General features: G+C 43.8%; 1 protein-coding gene across 2 annotated transcripts in view; it reads left to right on the top strand.

The window, feature by feature from the left end:
• Positions 1 to 21,041, top strand: part of PDE8A (phosphodiesterase 8A) — a 136,598-nt gene that overhangs the window by 39,209 nt on the left and 76,348 nt on the right. The window contains exon 1 of one of the 2 annotated variants that reach the window (XM_060005362.1): positions 1,690 to 2,280. The exons of the other annotated variant lie outside the window; for it this stretch is intronic. Within the exon in view, the coding sequence (XP_059861345.1) occupies positions 2,062 to 2,280 (219 nt within the window). The 5' untranslated portion in view covers positions 1,690 to 2,061. Of the gene's footprint in view, positions 1 to 1,689; positions 2,281 to 21,041 lie in introns of those variants that run through there. 2 annotated transcript variants of the gene reach the window in all.

The raw sequence follows: 21,041 nt of genomic DNA, 5'->3' as shown, positions 1-21,041 counted from the left end.
TTTCTTTTTCTGTGTCTTTCAAGACATCTTCTTTGAGCCGCTGGTACTTTTATAAGGCGTGGAGGCACACATAAGATTGCTAAATGTGCTTATGCTACTAAATGTGCTTAAACTTGATAGTGTAAGTTAGGTGCCAGTGGTTTGGGCCCGCTCGGCTAGTAAAGAGGGCCAATAGCACAGAACTGCCCTCGGGTTACCCGGCCTTTGAGCTCTGCCGCCCTCAGGAAACTGCCCAGTGCGCACCTCCGGCCCGGAATATCCCGGCTCGAGGGACGCCAGGGCTGTGGATCTTAGGCTCGTCTTGAAGCCCCAGTCACCGCAGGGAACCCGCCTCCTGAGCCCGTCTGGCAGTCTCAGCGCTGCAACAGGGACTCCAGCCTGGAGCACGCGTCCGGGTCTTTACAGTAGCCGGGCTGGAGGCGGGAGCCCTGGCACCTCAGGGTCTTGCCAGGGCCGCGCTAGGAAAGGTGTGGACGGCGGGAGAGGAAGGGACCCGTCGCGTCGGGGTCTCGGCTGACCGGGAGCCGCAGGGAGGGCGGGAGAAAGGGCGGGTCCGAGGTGGGCTGCTCCGGGGTCCTTGATGGACGCCCAGGAGTGCCACCCTCTCGCTGATCGTGGGAGGAGACCCAGGCACAGAGAGGCTAAGTGATTCGCTCAAAGTCACACAGCGAGCCGCTGGCGATATGTGTGGGATGTAGTTCTGCCAACGCGTCTCGCGTCATCACAGGCCGCGCCCGGCACGGCGGACGCCTGGTTCTGCTCCCGCAAGCAAGGAGACTTTGGGGCCTTGGGCGCCCCGTCCTTTGGTTAAGAGGAGAGTGGGACGGCATGCCCAGCTTGCCCCTAAATGTAGCTTCTTAGCATCCCAGCATCACAGCCTCCCGGTCGCCTGTGTAGGCGGGCATGGTGCTCCAGGTCTTGGCGCCAGAGGGAACGCACAAGGACTGCGGCCCCCGACAATGACGCCCGGACCCCATCTGCCTGGGAGGTCCTTCCACCGGCCTCTTTAATAGCTCCGAGATAGTGACCGTTATCTCTACTTATCTGTTAGTCATGCAGCTGCTAAGTTACAAGCCGGAGCCGGTTTCGAACCCATTGGTGTGGGTTTTGGTGCCCGCAGGCCCGAGATCAGAGCCCACCGGCTCGGGGTGGCTGTGTGTGGCCTTGGGCAAGTCTTTCTCCCCGCAGCCAGGCAGCGCCCCTCCCGTTGTGGCCGCGCCTGCTCAGTGGCGGGAGGGGCCCGGGAGGAGGCAGCGGGCGCCCCAGCTGCTTTGCATTGACGCCAGCACCCGCTGGAGGTCACAGCTGGGGGCTGGGCGCGGCGTGCTGCCGGGAAGACCCGGCCCGGCAAACGGAGCCGGAGCCGCTCTGTCCGCACCTCCCGGGTGAGCGCCGCCGCTTCAGTGCTTCTCGACGGCACGGCTTCAGATCCGACTGGAGCCGAGGTCTCTCCTTCCCTACACGGGCGGACGCTGCCTCGTCGCCCCAACCGGCTTCCTTTGGCCCCTACCCCTCAACGGCGAGAGATCTAGGCTAGCTTTCTCCGCCACCAGCCCTGACACCAGGAGCATTTATTCGCGGGGCGGCAGGCGGAGCGGCGTGGGTGCCCGAGCCTCGAGAGTCGGCTGCTAAAGCGCCGCGGAGCGGGAACGGGCCGTGAGCGGGCGCAGCAGGGATCTCACCTCCCTCGGGGGACTCGCCTACACTCGGGTCGGGAGAGCTCAAATCTCCTCCCCCGAAATTCCCCGGAAGCGCGGCTCGGCAGAGGCGAGCGCGGCGATGTGAGGGAGGAGGCTAAGGGCTCCCGCTTCAGGAAGGGCATGTTCGGAGGGGCGGCCGCGGTGCGCTGCCCGCCCCACCGCCCCCACCCCACCGCCGCAGCTGCTGCTCCCGCACCGCGATAAAAGGGGCGGCCGCACTTCCTGGCGCGAGACCCGCGCTCGCCGCCTCCCGCCCAGGCGGCGATGATAGGGCGCTCGCGGCAGCCGCGAGGCACCGGGCCGGCCGTTTACTGACTGTTTCGCGGCTACCCGCCAGCGTGTCGGAGACGCCGCCTCCAGCATGGGCTGTGCCCAGAGCATCCACGCTTCCGAGAGCCGGGTTGTGTACCACGGCGGCAACGAGGCCGAGGACGCGCCGGGCCCCGCGGCGCCGCCGTTGCAGCCCGGCGGGCCGCGCCTCCCACCCGGCCAGACGACGGCTGCCTCGGCCCGGTCCTGTGGCTCCAGCCTCGTGGAGTCCGAGCCAAGCAGCGGCAGCGGCAGCAGCATCGGCAACGCGGTAAGGGGTGCCGGGAGGGCGGGTGCTCCGAGGCTGCGGTCTGCGGTGAAATTCGGGCCCTGCGTTGCGGCAGCTTTCCCACAGGGATTGGTGGGGCTCCCTCCTGGGCCGCGGTGCCCTGTCGCCCGGCTTTGGATGACTTTGACGGACGCCAGCGCGCCGTCTTGAGAGGGCAGCGACCGGAGGCGTACCAACCCTAGTCCTGGGCACCGTGCTTAGTTGAGTTGTGCTTAAGACGCTTTCCGAGCCGCGGCTTCGGTTCCTGGGACACATCCGACCCGACGTGTCGAGCAGGAGGGACCTCTGTGAACTTGACCCAGGCGGTTGCATCCATTACCTCCCAAACAGAGGAACCCCCCCCCCCCCCCGCCCCAGGATATTCTGGCGCGACCCTGAACGTTAAGTCAGTGTGAACTTTGTTCCTTTGGTTCTCGTGGTGGAAAGGGAAGGCCGGCTGGCACTGTGAAGCCGGGGTACTGGACCCTACCACCGTGTTGCGTTTTCCCTCTGTCAGCTTTGCACAAGCATGCAGTTGCAGTTTTCCATTTTCTTTGGGACTATTAAAATGTAATCCGGAACATCAGCTTTGCTTCATTGCACATGTATTTGAGGTTCACTTTCATTAGCATGCATGTTGTACCTGAAGCATATGTAATTAGAAAATAGTATCAGAAACGCGATTTTTGAAGCGTTCAGCAGAACAAGGTTAATTTTTTATTAAGCATTCTTACTGGGACAGTTTGTGAAGTAAGCCTTTCTTCTTCCTCCCCTGGAAAATTACCCCAAGCAACTAGGAGGGGGAAGAAAAACCCAGAAATGAAAACTCTGTCTTTGAAGAAATTAGGAGATGTCTGAAACCCCAAACCAGAAAATAAGTGGAAAGGGTTTTTGAAAGATTGGACCAGGAGTATGAGAGCAAGTAGACAGAAGACACTTGCAGCTGCAGAACTTAGGAAAAGAAAACTCAAGTAGCAAATAGTACTTTCTAAGGTGAGGGATGCACCCTGGGGTTCAAAACCAAAATGTTTAGTTTGAAATGGTGGAAATGAGTGCACAGGCTGGTGGCAGAAGCTTCACCGGGTGCAGTTTGATACCAAGATGCAGAGGAGCATGGACTGAAGGAGGACTTATCTCAAGTAACATTTGTGGGGAGCAGGCTGAGCTGTGACGACAGGAAGGAGAGGACTCTGTGCTGTGAACAGCCCTCACAGCTGCCTGTCTCTTTGGAGAGAGAGAGAAGCTCAGGAATACCCGTCCCCATTCTGTGTGTCCACGTATACCATCCCGCCAGAAAAAGAAAGAACACTCCCGTTCCTCTGAACATGGCTCTGGCTCTTCTCCCAAGTGAGTCTTCTTCAAATAACTGGTCTAGAATAAACCACCTTCAAAAATGAGTAATCAAAAATGGACCAGTTCAGGATCTAGTCAAACATAATTACTTAAAAGAAGATGAAGAAACATGAAAAAACAGAAAGATGATGATGACCAGCACTCGCTAGAAAAACACTGGCACAGAACAAGTGAAATTATGATGAAATATTTCACAAATTAAAGAAAAATGTCAGTTTACTGCTGTAAAGAGCTGGAGCACAAATCGGAAGTACAGGAGCTCAAGGAAGAAATGGCAAGTCAGTAGGCAAAAAAACCTAAGTTCAAGAAAGAAAGTGAAGGGAAAAATAAAACCCATCAAAGAAATGAAAGCAAGTTAAAAGTTAACCAAGACAGGGCTTCCCTGGTGGCGCAGTGGTTGAGAGTCTGCCTGCCAATGCAGGGGACACGGGTTCGTGCCCCGGTCCGGCAAGATCCCACATGCAGCGGAGCGGCTGGGCCTGTGAGCCATGGCCGCTGAGCCTGCGCGTCTGGAGCCTGTGCTCCGCAACGGGAGAGGCCACGATAGTGAAAGGCCCGCGTACTGCAAAAAAAAAAAAAAATGTTAACCAAGATAGTGTATAGAAAACAGAAAAGGAGTGAGCAACGTGAAAACAGAAATAGTTTAGACTTATGAATGAAAAGTACAAAAATTCCCTGAAGAAGGAAACAAATAATAGACAAAATAAAAATTTAAAGGTTTCCAGAAGGAGAACTTGAATCTACAGTTTGAAGGGACGCACTGTATACCCAGGAAAAATTAACATAGAACCGTCAGCATTGCAGTGTATCCCAGTAAAGTTATTGGACTTAAATTAAAGAATTTAATTTAATTTAATTCTTTAAATAATTAAAGAATTATTTGGACGGCCAGGCCAAAAGATCAACTAACTTATAAAAGGGGAAAATTTGGCTGTTCCTTATCATCAATCAACATGGGAGAAGACTGACAAAATCCTTAAGAAGAGTAAGATTGACCCAAGGATTTTATATTCATTGAAATTGTATTTTTTTAAAAAACAAGTTTTGGGCTTCCCTGATGGCGCAGTGGTTGAGAGTCCGCCTGCCGATGCAGGGGACACGGGTTCGTGCCCCAGTCTGGGAGGATCCCACATGCCAGGGAGCAGCTGGGCCCGTGAGCCACGGCCGCTGAGCCTGCGCATCTGGAGCCTGTGCTCCGCAATGGGAGAGGCCACAACAGTGAGAGACCCGCGTACCGCAAAAAAACCCCACAAAAAAACAAACAACAAAAAAACCCAAGTTTTTAAATATAAGATCTTGAGAAAAAATATCCCCATGAACTCTTCTTGAGGAATCTAGTGAAAGACAAACTTCAGTCCACCAAGCGGTAACTGGAAAAACTCCAGCAAAAGAACCGTTAAAAGCATTGATCAAGTCTGTTTACCTGTAGATTAAAACAAATTTGGAGATTAGTGCAATAGAACAGAATGTGACGGTTGTATGACCTGACAATATGAAATTAGCTAACCGAATTTGAGAGGAGAAGAGGAAAGAAGATGGTAGTAAATTTAGAATATTCTTTCCTCATCTTTAATAGGTAGGGTTCAAAGGGTATCGTTTAAAGCTAACAGACAAACTACTGGAGGTTTAGGTATATTTAAGAGTACAAAGTTAAACAGGATGTAGTATGATGGACTAAAATAGGATAGTGGAGGGATGGTGCAAGAGGAGAAAATATCTTAATTTTATTATTTCTCATGGGGGATTAAATAGATACTGTCTAAAGAAATAAAGGCTTTCAGATATTAATAAAAGTAACCAATAGATTAAAAAATAAACCATCTGAAATATCAAAATATACACACAAAGGAAAATGAACAGTCTCTACAAAGGATAACAAAAATAATTGATAGAACTAAGGCCACTATCTGTCATATCAGTAAATATAAATGGAAATTGGAGGTCATCAGCTTGGTCATCAGGAAGTCGAATCACATACTCCACTAATATGGTTCCCTAACAGAAGAGGCACTGCAGTGGGAGGGACACAGCAGGACACTCCAGAGAAACCACAAAAATGCTCCCTCCATAAGAGGAAAAGCTTTAAAAATCCATCAGGCTCCTAGAGTGAGAAATCGTCTAATAGAACCAGTCGCATGAGACCTTCTCCCTGGTCCTTTCTTATGCTCCCTGCCGCAGAAACAGCAGCTGGCAGGTAGGGGAGGAAGTGAGGGGGAGAGAAGCAGCACCTGCTTCTCCAAAGGCGTGCTGCCCCGCAACTGGCCCTGCTGGTGGAGAGAGAATCTTCTTCAGATGAAAACTGAAGTGCTGTTAAGCTACTGGACTGATCGTTTTCTTTTTAAAGTACCTAAACTCTTTTTGAAAGTTAATGCAGTTAATGCATAACTCATCAGTGTACAACTCGATGAATTCTTGTACATGTAACTAGCATCCAGACCAAGAAGTAGAATATTCCAGGAACCTATAAGTCTTCCTGATACTCTCTTTCAGTCACCTACTAGGCTACCCCCACCCCCGCCAAAATATGCTGTAGATTAGTTTTGCCTGATTTGAACTTTATGTAAATGAAGTAGACTGATCACTTTTAATTACTAAATTGAGGCTGTATTTGTGACTTAATGAGTGTACGGGGTTGAATAGTGTCCTCTCAAAATTAATGTCCACTGGAACCTCAGAATGTGACTTATTTGGAAGTAGTCTTTGCAGATGTAATTAGTTAAGACAAGGTCATACTGGATTAGGCTGGGCCCTAAGTCCAGTGACTGTTGTCCTTATAAGAAGTTCATGCCATGGCAGAGGCAGAGATGGGAGTGATGCAGCTACAAGCCAAGGAAAGCCAAGTATTCCCGGCAACCACCAGAAGCTGGGAGACAGGCGTGAAATAGCTTCTCCCTCAGATCCTACAGAAGGAAGCACCCCTGCCTACACCTTGATTTTGGACTTCTGGCCTCCTGAACTGTGAGAGAATAGCTTTCTATTGTTTTAAACCACCTAGTTTGTGATAATTTGTTACAACAGCCTTAGGAAACTAATAAAATGCAACTCTAGGACTGAGTATTAAGAAAGAGAGGGCAGAAAATTTATGAGACTTGTCCTCATTTTAGGAGTGGAGGAAGCACTACTTCCATTAAACAGGTTTAAAGCCGGAAAATGACTTAAAGACCCTTTTGTTTACCCTGCAAGAGCCTTGCATATTCAACGTACCAATTATAGAAGCAAACTATTGGCTCACTGGAATATCAGACTCTCAAATGTTCACCTTCCAGAAGGGCAGTGGAGATAAGACTTTCCCCAGATTTATTTCATGCATTGCATTCACTACCAGGCTCTTTATTCTGAGTCCCATGTTCCCAAGCACATTCACCTCTGGAAGTGGGTTCTGTGAGAAGTTCTTCAGGGATTCCTGATGGGGCCCTGTCCTCAGACCCACCACAGGTCACAAGCCCGCAAGTTCACATGCCCTCTCTGCCATGCAGTACCTAAAGCTAATCCAAGTTAAAAGGTCGTAAAAACAAAACCACGTATTCAAACTTTTTGTTCTCTCCTGTTAAAAGTCTTTCTTCAAACCACCTGTGGTATGGTGGGTTAAGCCAGCCCCATGGACCTGTCCCACAGTGTCATTCTCTTGAAAAGTCTTCAGTGTGCTAGGAATCTGTATGTTTCCTCAAGTCCTCAGCTACCTGTTTACTGAAAACTATTTAGGAAAAAGTAACATATAATAGGTGAAACTAGCTACTTACAGAAGTCATCTGCCCTAATTTCATTTCTGAGGATAATTCATGAATATAGCTTCATGTTTTAGATTTATTCCTTATCACTGCCATGTATGTTTGTTACGTTATCTAATACTTTCTCTAATAACTCTTTTAAAAATAATTAATTTTTTTGGCTGCTTTGGGTCTTCGTTGCTGCACGTGGCTTTCCTCTAGTTGCAGTGAGCTGGGGCTACTCTTCCTTGCGGTGCACAGGCTTCTTATTGCGGTGGCCTCTCTTGTTGAAGAGCATAGGCTCTAGGTGTGTGGGCTTCAGTAGTTGTGGCAAGTGGGCTCAGTAGTTGTGGCTCATGGGCTCTAGAACGCAGGTTCAGTAGTTGTGGCGCATGGGCTTAGTTGCTCTGCAGCATGTGGTTTCTTCCTGGACCAGGGCTCGAACCTGTGACTCCTGCATTGGCAGGCAGATTCTTAACCACTGTACCACCAGAGAAGCCCTCTAATAACTCTTTTTACTGGAAAAATTTTAAGTCAGCATGATAAAATTAAAGTTTCATTTAGCTTGATACATAAAGATATTTTGAGTATATATAGATATACATTCAAAATTTATTATTAATCTCCAAAATAGTTTTGCTGTTATTTGTTATTGGTCTTACAAATTTTTCTACAAAATCACGTGGTCACATCCTAACCTTTTTTTTTTTTTTTTGGCCGTACGCCGGCCTCTCACTGTTGCGGCATCTCCCATTGCGGAGCACAGGCTCTGGACGCGCAGGCTCAGCGGCCATGGCTTACGGGCCCAGCCGCTCCGCGGCATGTGGGATCCTCCCGGGCCGGGGCACGAACCCGTGTCCCCTGCATCGGCAGGCGGACTCTCAACCACTGCGCCACCAGGGAAGCCCACATCCTAACATTTTTATATGAGAATTGTGCCTTTGAATGAACTAGAGAAGGCTTACTTCCAGTTTTTTGTATATCATGCTTTCTTTTGAGATTCAATTACGTGTGCTCAAAACCAGTGCTGTTTTTCACTTATTATATGTTATAATTTAATGGCAAACAATTTTTCAAAAACATTTATTTTTGAAATAACATTTATTATGAAAACATGGGGAAATGTTGGGGATTATAGTTATTTAGTAATTGAATTCAGAATTCAGTAATTCATTCAGCAGTTACTGAGCACTGTACTTTCCTAGGTTCCAGTTTTATGAAAGTGAATAGAACTCAGAAGCCAGTCTGGTAGGTGGGGAGACAAGTGCATATAATCCCACTGTGATGAAGATAAACCCAGGATGCCTTGGAAACACATAGGTGTGGCAGCTCATCCAGATAAGGGTTGGGGCCAGAGGCATAGGTAGGGTTTCCCCATGATTGGGTTTAGAAAGATGAGGAGGAATTAGAGGAGAAGAGGAAGAAAGCAGGAGTGTGCCACACTGAATGAGTGACATGGCCACGGCAAGCGACGTGGGCTTTCAAGGAGTTCTAAGTGGTTGGGGCAGCTGAAGCTTAGGCTTCAAGCACTACGGGAGCCTTGAATGCTATATCAGAGTGTCCAGGCTTTATGTAGGGCAATGTGGAGCCCCTGAAGGATTTTACATGTACTATATTTATGGGTCATATATTTCCCTCCTTTTGAAACGTAACATTCTGATGTTTTTCTGCTTTGGATTAAATGCATTCCTCACCCCCTCCCAACACCGACAGTATACAGTTTATCTATTAAATTCAGGTAGTGATGACAGAAGGAAGACAGACTGACTTTTTTGTCTTGCTGTTCACACCGTTAGTACAAGAGACTGTTTAAGTGTAATAGATATGAAATGAGCAGAAAGATATTTTGAAATGTTTTGTGTTAGTTCTTTGTGTATTTTTGTACATCCTGTAAAAATGTCATTCCCTATATGTTTTCAGGCACTTGTGAAACTTTAGGGGTATGAATTCCTTTTTAGGACTTGTGTGGATGTATTCTCATTATTAATTATTACTGAAGTGAAGAGGAAATGATATCAGCAGATGTGTGGAGCTTTTATTCGCACTGAATACACTATTCATTTAGACAAAAGGATCATTTCTCAATTCAAATCGGAATATTCTAATTTAAGGCCTAAATCAGTTGTGTCATAATCTCTATGGAAACAAAGCTTTCTACTGTGTAGTAATTGCATAAATAACTCATTTCCCCTGGTAGATACACAAATTGCAGATGCATATGCTTCTTTTTCCATTCTGTCAAGAACTCCCTTAAAATAGAAGAGACTTTAGCCAATGACATTTGTTTATATGTTTTATATATAACTTTAAACTTTATATAAAGTTTAAAATAACTGTTCAGATTTCCTGCTTACATGGATTTTTGTAAAATTGTTAAGACTTAAAAATTGTTGATGAGCTCACTTTCTTTTCCTGGTTGAAATTCTGACGCAGAGGATTGAATTATCCTTCTTAGTTCTTAGCGTATTAACATCATCTGCCTGTGCAAGGCTCTCTCCAGTTGGGTTGTCTAGTTTTGTCTCACTGATCTTCAGGCATTCATTATATATTATGGGTATGAGTCCTTTGTCGGTTATATGTTTTGCAAATACGTTCTCCCATTCTGTGACTTACCTTTTTAGTCCCTGACTGGGGTCTTTTGATGAACAAAATTCTTACTTTAAAAATCTAGTTTATCAATCTTTTCCTTAATGGTTATTGCTTTTTGTGTTTAAAAATCCTTGCCTACTTCCCAAGATTCCTCTCTTTTTTTGTTGTTTGGTTTATTTATATCTGGTTCTCCACTCCCTCCGTGCCCACCATTCTAATGTGTTTAATGTATGTCATTTTGTTTTTATGTGTTCTTATAAAGTATGTACTGTTAATGTGCTTATGTATTTTAATTTATGTAAGTGGTATTGTATTACAGATCCCATTCTGTTTTCTTACTTTTTTCACTTAGCATATGCTTTTAAGATCTACCATATTGGAATTCCCTGGTGGTCCAGTGGTTAGGACTCTGAGCTTCCACTGTAGGGGGCACGGGTTCAATCCCTGGCTGGGGAGTTAAGACTCCGCATGCCACATGGTGTGGCCAAAAAAAAAAGAAAAAAGAAAGAAAAGAAAAGATCTACTATATTACTGTCCCCCAGTTAGACATACCCATATTGCTTGCAATTCCTTGCCACCACTACGCATAACCCTGGACAGGCATCTTTGCTCATGTCCCCTTAAAGATCTATGTGAATAGACCCAAAATTCTCACTTCTGGGACATAGGGTATGCATAGGCAGTTTTGGCGTAACCTTAGTGATTGGTTCCTGAACATCACATACGCTAAGTGAAAATTTCAACTAGGAGTCATTTCTTACTGTTTTGAATGGGAAAAATTACAATTCATTATAAGTCAACTCAAAACCCTGAACTTATTTCCTAAAGCATAACTATAACTTACTAAACCACTGTACATGAATAAGTCTAGCATATTAGAATGTAAAATGCTTAAAATAACACTTTTTAATCACCAATAGTTATTAACAAGTGGTTGCTCTGAATGCGCTAATAAGGTCAATTTGCCTGCCCCCCTTCCCCTCCCCCCCATAACCTGTCAAAGGAAGCAGAGAGCGGTCTCAGGGAGGATGGTGCTGGGATGCTCTCTGCACCAGTTTCAGAGATGACATTCCCTTTGACACTCCCTGCTTTCCAGCACTCTTATACAGTTATGACTACTATGATCTAACAAGTATATTCGGACTGTAAATTGAGACTTCCTGCACATAATTTTGTTCAAAATGTATTAGACTTCTGGTTTCCAGTTCTGTACATAAGGAGCTTGGAAGTCAACACTCTGTCCTAACAACAATTAAGGCTGAACAGACTGAAAAGTTAACAACTGTTCTTAAATCCATAATAGAGGGGAAGGCACAGGGTAAACTGTTGCCCCCGAGATTGGATAGCTAGGCAAATACAGGGAGTCACTGCTTACCAGAGACTCATGCAGAGAAACCTCCACACCAAACAGTGCCAGGTAGGAAAACCTGAACTGTGACTAGTGAATTGCTGGCAGCTCAGTGCAGGTAACTCAGAGTTAAAATCTCCAGGGGAACCGTGGCATGGCGGCCCCCACGACATTGTGAGATTTATCTGCAGGAGCCTGAGCAGATTCCCGCAGTAAATAGCAGAAAAAAATGTTATCTACAAGAAATCCACTTTAAATATAAAAGCGCATATACATTAAAAGTAAAGTGGATAGAGAAAGATGTACCACGCTAACACTAATCAAAAGCAAGCAGACTAGCTACATTAATTTCAGACAGGGCGGACATCAAAGTAAGGAAAGTTATCAGGGATAAAGAAGGGTACTACATATGACAAAGAGGTCAGCTCTCCAAGAAGTCACAACAATTCTTGATGTATATGCACCCAACAACAGAGCATCAAACTGCATCAGGCAAAAACCAATGGAACTGCAAGGAGAGATAGTGGATTCTTCTATCACAGTAGGAAACTTCAGCACCCCATTTCAGAAATGGACAAATCCAGCAGGCAAAACTATGGAACGACATAGTTGAACTCGACAGTACCATCAGTTAACTGGATAAAATTGACATCTATTGACTACTTTATCCAGCAACAGCAGAATGTACATTTTTCTTAAGCTCATATGGAACCCTCACTAAGATAGACCACATTCTGGGCCACAACACCTTAACAAATTTAAAAGAATAGAAGTCATACAATGTCTGTCCTCAGACCACAATGGAATTAAACTAGAAATCAATAACATAAAGGTAACTGGAAAATCCCAAAATATGTGGAGATTAAACAGTACACTTCTAAATAACACATGGGTCAAACAAGAAATCTCAAGAGAAATTTTAAAATATTTTGAACTAAATGAAAATGATACAATTTATCAAGATTTGTGGGATGCAGCAAAAGCAGTGCTTAGAGAAAAATTTGTGGCATTGAATACATATATTGGAAAAGAGGAAAGATCTAAAATCAGTAATCTAAGTTTTCACTTTAGAAAACTTAGGGAAAAGGAAGAGCAAATTAAATCCAAAGTAAGCAGAAGAAAAGAAATAATAAGAATTAGAGCAGAAATCAATGAAATTGAAAACAGGAAATCAGTAGAGAAAATCCTTGAAACCAAAAGCTGGTTCTTTGAAAAGATCAATAAAATCTATAAGCCTCTATAGAAGGCTAACTAAAAAAGAAGACACAAATGATTAATATCAGAAATGAAGGAGTAGACTTCACTGCAGAGCCCACGGAAACTGAAAGGTTAGTAAAAGAATACTGTGAACCAGCTCTGTGCCCACACATTTGATTACATAGATGAAATGGACAAATTCCTTCAAAGACGCTATCTGCCAAAACTCACGTGAGAAGGAATAGATCTGAATAGACCTATATCTATTGAAGAAATTGAGTCAGTAGTTAATAACCTTCCACAGCAGAGAGCACCAGTCCTGTATGGTTTCATTGGTGAATTCTACCAAACATTTTTTTTAATTTCTATTTTCTATTGGAGTATAGTTGATTAACAATGTTGTGTTAGTTTCAGGTATACAGCAAAGTGATTCAGTTATACATATACATGTATCTATTCTTTTTCAGCTTCTTTTCCAATTTAGGTTATTTCAGTATATTGAGCACAGTTCCCTGTGCTATACCATAGGTCCTTGTTGGTTATCTATTTTAAATACAGCAGGGTGTACATGTCAGTCCCAAACTCCCAGTCTATCCCTCCTCTCCACCCTTCCCTCCTGGTAACCATAAGTTTGTTCTCTAAGTCTGTGAGTCTGTCTGTGTTTTGTAAATAAGCTCATTTGTATCGTTTTTTAAATAGATTCTGCGCATAAGCAATATCATATGACATTTGTCTTTGTCTGACTTACTTCACTTAGTATGATAATTTCCAGGTCCATCCATGTTGCTGCAAATGGCGTTATTTCATTCTTTTATTTATTTGGCTGCACTGGGTCTTAGTTGCGGCTGCTGGGCTCCTTAGTTGCGGTTCGTGGGCTGTTTAATCGCAGCTCACCAGCTACTTAGTTGCAGCACGTAGGCTCCTCAGTTGTGGCAGGTGGGCTCCTTAGTTGCGGCTCGCCACCTCCTTAGTTGCAGCATGCGGGCTCCTTAGTTGTGACATGCGAACTCTTAGATGTGTCATGCACACGGGATCTAGTTCCCTCACCAGGGAGGATTGAACCTGGGCCCCCTGCATTGGGAGCATGGAGTCTTATACACTGCACCACCAGGGGAGTCCCATTATTTCATTCTTTACAATGGCCGAGTAATATTCCATTGTATATACGTACCACATCTTTTTTTTTAAATTAATTTATTTTTGGCTGCATTGGGTCTTTTTTTTTTTAAACATTCAATTTTTATTTTTATTTATTTATTTTTTTGTGGTATGCGGGCCTCTCACTGTTGTGGCCTCTCCCGTTGTGGAGCACAGGCTCCGGACGTGCAGGCTCAGCGGCCATGGCTTACGGGCCCAGCCGCTCCACGGCATGTGGGATCTTCCGGGACCGGGGCACAAACCCATGTCTCCTGCATCGGCAGGTGGACTCTCAATCACCGTGCCACCAGGGAAGCCCTGCATTGGGTCTTTGTTGCTGCGTGCGGGCTTTCTCTAGTTGCAGCAAGAGGGGGCTACTCTTCGTTGTGGTGCGCAGGCTTCTCATTGCAGTGGCTTCTCTTGTTTTGGAGCACGGGCTCTAGGCGCTTGGGCTTCAGTAGTTGTGGCACACGGGCTCAGTAGTTGTGGCTTACGGGCTCTAGAGCGCAGGCTCCGTAGTTGTGGCGCACGGGCTTAGTTGCTCCACGGCATGTGGGATCTTCCTGGACCAGTGCTCAAGCCTGTGTCCACTGCATTGGCAGGTGGATTCTTAACCACTGCGCCACCAGGGAAGTCCATGTACCACATCTTCTTATCCATTCATCTGTCAATGGACATTTAGGTTGCTTCCATGTCTTGGCTATTGTAGACAGTGCTGCAGTGAACATTGGGGTGCATGTATCCTTTCAAACCGTGGTTTCCTCCGCATATATGCCTAGGAGTGGGATTGTGGGATCATATGGTAGCTCTATTTTTAGCTTTTTAAGGTACCTCGATAACTGTTCTCCATAGCGGGTATACCAGTTTACATTCCCACCAACAGTGTAGGAGAGTTCCCTTTTCTCCACACCCTCGCCAGCATTTATTGTTTGTAGATTCTTTTTTTCTTTTGCGGTACGCGGACCTCTCAACTGTTGTGGCCTCTCCTGTTGTGGAGCACAGGCTCCGGACACGCAGGCTTAGCGGCCGTGGCTCATGGGCCTAGCCGCTCCACGGCATGTGGGATCTTCCCAGACCGGGGCACGAACCCGTGTCCCCTACATCGGCAGGCGGACTCTCAACCACTGCGTCACCAGGGAAGCCCTGTTTGTAGATTTTTTGATGATGGCCATTCTGACCAGTGTGAGGTGATACCTCACTGTAGTTTTGATTTGCATTTCTCTAATAATTAGCGATGTTGAGCATCTTTTCTTGTGCCTCTTGGCCATCTGTATGTGTCCTTTAGAGAAATGTCTATTCAGGTCTTCTGCCCATTTTTTGATTGGGTTGTTTGTTTTTTTGATATTAAATGGCATGAGCTGTTTGTAAATTTTGGAGACTAATCCCTTCTAGGTTACATTGTTTGCAAATATTTTCTCCCATTCTGTGGATTGTCTTTTCATTTTGTTTATGGTTTCCTTAGCTGTGCAAAAACCTTTGAGTTTAATTAGGTTCCATTTGTTTATTTTGTTTTTATTTCCATTACTCTAGGAGACGGATTGAAAAAGATATTGCTGCGATTTTTGTCAAAGAGTGTTCTGCCTATGTTTTCCTCTAAGAGTTTTATAGTATCCGGTCTTAAATTTAGGTCTTTAATCCATTTTGAGTTTACTTTTGTGTATGGTGTTAAAGAATGTTCTAATTTCATTTATTTTTAAGTGTAGCTGTCCAGTGTTCCCAGCACCATTTATTGAAGAGACTGTCTTTTCTTCATTGTATAGTCTTGCCTCCTTTGTTGTAGATTAATTGACCGTAGGTGTGTGTGGGTTTATTTCTGGGCTTTCTATCCTGTTCCACTGATCTGTATTTCTGTTTTTGTGCCAGTACCGTACCATTTTGATGACTGTAGCTTTGTAGTGTAGTCTGAAGTCCGGGTGCCTGATTCCTCCAACTCTGTTTTTCTTTCTGAAGATTGCTTTGGCTATTCAGGATCGTTTGTGTCTCCATACAGATTTTAAGATTTTTTTGTTCTAGTCCTGTGAAAAATGCCATTGGTAATTTGATAGGGATTGCATTGAATCTGTAGATTGCCTTGGGTGGTATAGTCATTTTGACAATATTGATTCTTCCAAAGAAGGACACTACATAATGATCAAGGGATCAATTCAAGAAGAAGATACAACAATTATAAATATATATGCACCCAACATAGGAGGATCTCACTATATAAGGCAAATATTAACAGTCATAAAAGGAGAAGTCAACAGTAACACAATAATGGTGGGGTACTTTAACACCCTACTTTCATCAATGGACAGATCATCCAGACAGAAAATAAATAAGTAAACACAGGCCTTAAATTACACATTAGACCAGATGGACTTAATTGAGATTTATAGAGCATTGCATCCAAAAGCAGCAGAACGCACATTTTTCTCCAGTGCACATGGAACATTCTCCAGGATTGATTGCGTGTTGGGCCACAAAGCGAGCCTCAGGAAACTTAAGAAAATTGAAATCATATCAACCATCTTTTCTGACCACAGCACTTTGAGATTGGAAATCAACTACAAGAAAAAAGCTGTAAAACCCACAAACACATGGAGGCTAAACAGTATGCTACTAAACAACCAATGGATCACTGAAGAAATCAAAGAGGAAATCAAAAAATACCTAGAGACAAATGAAAACATAAGCACGATGATCCAAAACCCGATGGGTTGCAGCAAAAGCAGTACTAACAGGGAAGTTTATAGCAATACGGTACAATCTTATCTCAGGAAACAAGAAAAATCACACATAAACAAACTAACCTTACACCTAAAGCAACTAGAGAGAGAAGAAGAAACAAAACCCAAAGCTAGTAGAAGGAAAGATATCATAAAGATCAGAGCAGAAATAAATGAAACAGAAACGAAGAAAACAATAGAAAAGATTAATGAACTAAAAGCTGGTTCTTTGAAAAGATAAACAAAATGGATAAACCTTTAGCCAGACTCATCAAGAAAAAAAGGGAGAGGGCTCAAAGCAATAAGATAAGAAATGAAAAAGGAGAAGTTACAATGGACACCACAGAAATACAAAGGATCGTTAGAGACGACTACAAGCAACTATATGCCAATAAAATGGACAACCTGGAAGAAATGGACAAATTCTTAGAAAGGTACAACCTTCCAAGACTGAACCAGGAAGAAATAGAAAATATGAACTGACCAATCACAAGTACTGACATTGAAACTGTGATTAAAATACTCCCAACAAGGGAATTCCCTGGTGGTCCAATGGTTAAGACTGCGGTTTCAGTGCCGAGGGCCCGGATTCAGTCCCTGGTCGGGGAACTAAGATCCCGCAAGCTGTGTAGCAGCACAGCCAAAGAAAAACAAAAGCCAAAACCTCTCAACAAACAAAAGTCCAGGACCAAATGGCTTCGCAGGCGAATTCTATCAACATTTAGAGAAGAGTTAACACCTCTCCTTCTGAAACGATTCCAAGAAATTGCAGAGGAAGGAATACTCCCAAACTCATCTGTGAGGCCACCATCACCCTGATACCAAAAACAAAGATACCACAAAAAAGAAAATTATAGGCCAATATCACTGATGAACATAGATGCAGAAATCCTCAACAAAATACTAGCAGTGTGAATCCAACAATACTTTAAAAGGAGCATACACCATGATCAAGTGGGATTTATCCCAGGGATGCAAAGTTTCTTCAGTATTCGCAAATCAATCAGTGTTACACCACATCAACAAACTGAGGAATAAAAACCATATGATCATTTCTACCAAACATTTAAGGAAGAAATTATACCAGTTCTCTCCAATCTCTTTCAGAAGATAGAAGAAGAGGGAGTACTTTCTAACTCATTCTATGAAGCCAGCATTTCCCTCATGCCAAAACCAGACAAAGACGTTACAAGAAAAGAAAACTGTAGACCAACATCTCTCCTGAACATAGATGCAAAATTTTTCAACAAAGTATTAGCAAATCAAATAAAAAAGATATAAACAGACCCAGGTAAACAAGACTGCTCCTACATCAGAAAATTAATCCACAACATCAACTGACTAAAAAAGAAAAATCACATGATCATATCAGTAGATAGAGAAAACATTTGACAGAATCCAAAACCCATTCACGATAAAAGTTGCTCAGCGAACTAGGATTAGAGGGGAACGCCCTCAACCTGATAAAGAATATCTGCAAAAAACCTACAGCTCATATCATACTTAAATGGCGAGAAACTTGAAGCTTTCCTGTTAAAATCAGGTACAGGGTAGTGATGTCCCCTCTCACCACTTCTTTTTAACATCATACTGAAAGTCCTTGCTAATGCAAAAAGTCAAGAAAAGGATATAAAAGGTATACAGCTTGGGAAGGAAGACATAAAACTGTCATTGTTCACAGATGACATGATTGTCTGTATAGAAAATCCAAAACAACAGACAGAAGAACTCCGGAAACTAGTAAGTGATTATAGCAAGGTTGCAGGATACACGACTAATATACAGAAGTCAATTGCTTTCCTATATACTAACAATGAGCGAGCACAATTTGAAAATAAAAACACAATACCATTTACATTAGCACCCAAAAAACAACAAAAGAAACTTAGGTATAAATCTAACAAAATATGTGCAAGATCTATATGAGGAAAACTAAAAAATTCTGAAGAAAATCAAAGATGAACCAAGTAAATGGAGAGATATTCCATGTTTGTGGGTAGGGAGGCTCAATACTGTCAAGATGTCAGTTCTTCCCAACTTGATCTATAGATTCGATGCAATCCCAGTCAAAATCTCAGCAAGTTACTTTATGGATATTAACAAACTGATTAAAGCATTTACATGGAGAGGCGAAAGACCTGGAATAGCTATACAATATTAAAGAACAAAGTTGGAAGCCCAGAAATAGACACACATAAATATAGCCAACTGATCTTTGACAAAGGAGCAAAGGCAATACAATGGAACAAAGATTGTCACTTCAACAAATGGTGCTGGAACAACTGGACAGCCATATCCCAAATAATGGATTTAGATACAGTTGTCACACCCTTCACAAAAATTAACTCAGGGTGGATCATAGGCCTGAAAGTAAAATGTAAAACTATAAAACTCCTAGAAGATAACATAGAAGAAGACCTAGATGACCTTGGTTATAGTGATGCTTTTTTAGATACAACACCAAAGATGTAATCCATGAAAGAAATAATTGATACACTGGACTTCATTAAAATTAAACACTTCTGCTCTGTGAAAGACAATATCAAAAGAATTAGAAGACAAGCCACAGACTGGGAAAAATATATGCAAAAGATGTGTCTGATAAGAGACTGGTGTCCAAAATACATAAAGAACTCTTAAAAACGCAACAGTTAGAAAATGAACAATCTGATTAAAAAATGGGCCAAAGACCTTAACAGCCACCTCCGAAGAAGATATACAGATGGCAAAGAAGCATATGAAAAGATGCCCAACATCATGTGTCGTCAGGGAAATGCAGATTAAAACAACAGTAAGATACTACTCCACACCTATTTAAATGGCCAAAATCTGGAACACTGACAACACCAAATACTGACAAGGATGTGGAGCAATGGGGTTGGAGGGTGCAAACAGTGCTAGGGGGAATGCAAAATGGCATAGCCACTTTGGAAGACAGATTGGCAGTTTCTTACAATACTAAACATACTCTTATCATACGATCTAGCAATTGCTCTCCTTGGTATTTACCCAAAGGAGTTGAAAACATATCTATACAAACACCGGCGTAAGCATGTTTATAGCAGCTTTATTCATAAGTGTCAAAACTTAGAAGCAACCAAGATGTCCTCCAGTAGGTGAATGGATAAATTTGGTACATCCAGACAGTGGAATATTATTCAGTACTAAAAAGAAATGAGCTATCAAGCCACAAAAAAGACATGGAGGAACCTTAAATCCGTATTACTAAGTGAAAGAAGCCAATATGAAAAGGCTACATACTTGTATGATTCCAACTATATGGTAGTCTAGAAAAGGCAAAAAACTATGGAGACAATAAGAAGATAAATGGTTGCCAGTGGTAGGGGGTGGGGAGGGATGAACAGGTAGAGTACAGAGGATTTTTAGGGCAGTGAAAATACTCTATAGGATATTATAATGGATACACATCACTGTATATTTGTCCAAACCCATAGAATGTACAACACCAAGAGTGAACCCTAAGGTAGAGTATGGATTTGGGGTGATTATGATGTGTCAGTGTAGGTTCATCCTTGGTTAAAAAATGTACTGTTCTGGTGAGTGATGTTAATGATGGCAGAGGCTGTGCCTGTGTGGGGGCGGGGGTATAATGGAAATTTTTGTACCTCCCTCTTAATTTTGTTGTAAACCTAAAAGTACTCTGAAAAAAGTCTTAAAAATATATTTAGTTTGGTGGATGTAGATATACATTTTAGAAACATAAATACCAGACAACTTCTGGTCAAGATTTTACCTTAGGACTTCCCTGGTGGCACAGTGGTTAAGAATCCGCTTGCCAATGCAGGGGCCACGGGTTCGAGCCCTGGTCCGGGAAGATCCCACATGCCGCGGAGCAACTAAGCCCGTGCGCCACAGCTACTGAGCCTGCGCCCTAGAGCCTGCGAGCTACAACTGCTGAACCCACGCACTGCAACTACTGAAGTCTGCGCACTCTAGGGCCTGCGTGCCACAACTGAGTTTGGAAACCCACTTTCTGTCAAAACCTACGTTTTTAGCTTCCATACCTAGTAAGGATTTCTTCATTGCTCTAGAACCAAACCAGGGGCATCGTGAATGCTCATGCATCCCCTTTCACTAGTGATAATGGCTGCTCGCTATGGAGCACTTAACTGTATGCCAGGCACCATGCAGAGAGCTGCATATCTGTTACTCATTTCATCTTCACAGTCACTAATTTCCAGGTGAGATTTAGCAAAGTGAAGAAACTTGCCTAAAGTTACAGTTTTTCAGGGGAGAGGAGTCAGAGTTCAAACCCATATGTGTCCCACCTCAGGAGTATTGGTGAAGGGAAGTTTGGATGATTCTGGATAATTCACTGTGTTGCGTGGGTTGTCATTCTCAGTGTAATCCCCTTCAGACAGCACTGAGGTCCATTAAGCAAACCCAGTAAAATCTAGGCTGGGGCTTGCAGTCGGGTTTGTGGGAGTGGTCATGTGGGCGGGCAAGCAGCTGTGGAGCCTTCTGAATAAGGCTCACTGCTGTCTGAGTGTGCAGGGTGTGAGATAAACACGACTGATAAATGTAAATACGCCTGAAATAGACTTGTCCCAGAGAGAGGCAGGATGCTAATTTATTAATTTATAAGCTAGGAATATTCCTTTTGATATCTAGATCATCCATGCCTGCTGGATTCAGTTTTTCTCTGGGAGGGAGCTGAATCAATAGCACTGAGTTCTCAACCTCTGGCTTCCCTCTGCTGGGCTG

The sequence above is a fragment of the Delphinus delphis genome, chromosome 2 (genome assembly GCF_949987515.2).
Source record: "Delphinus delphis chromosome 2, mDelDel1.2, whole genome shotgun sequence".
NCBI classification, from domain to species: Eukaryota; Metazoa; Chordata; class Mammalia; order Artiodactyla; family Delphinidae; genus Delphinus; species Delphinus delphis.
This window is presented reverse-complemented; position numbering and strand designations above follow the sequence as displayed.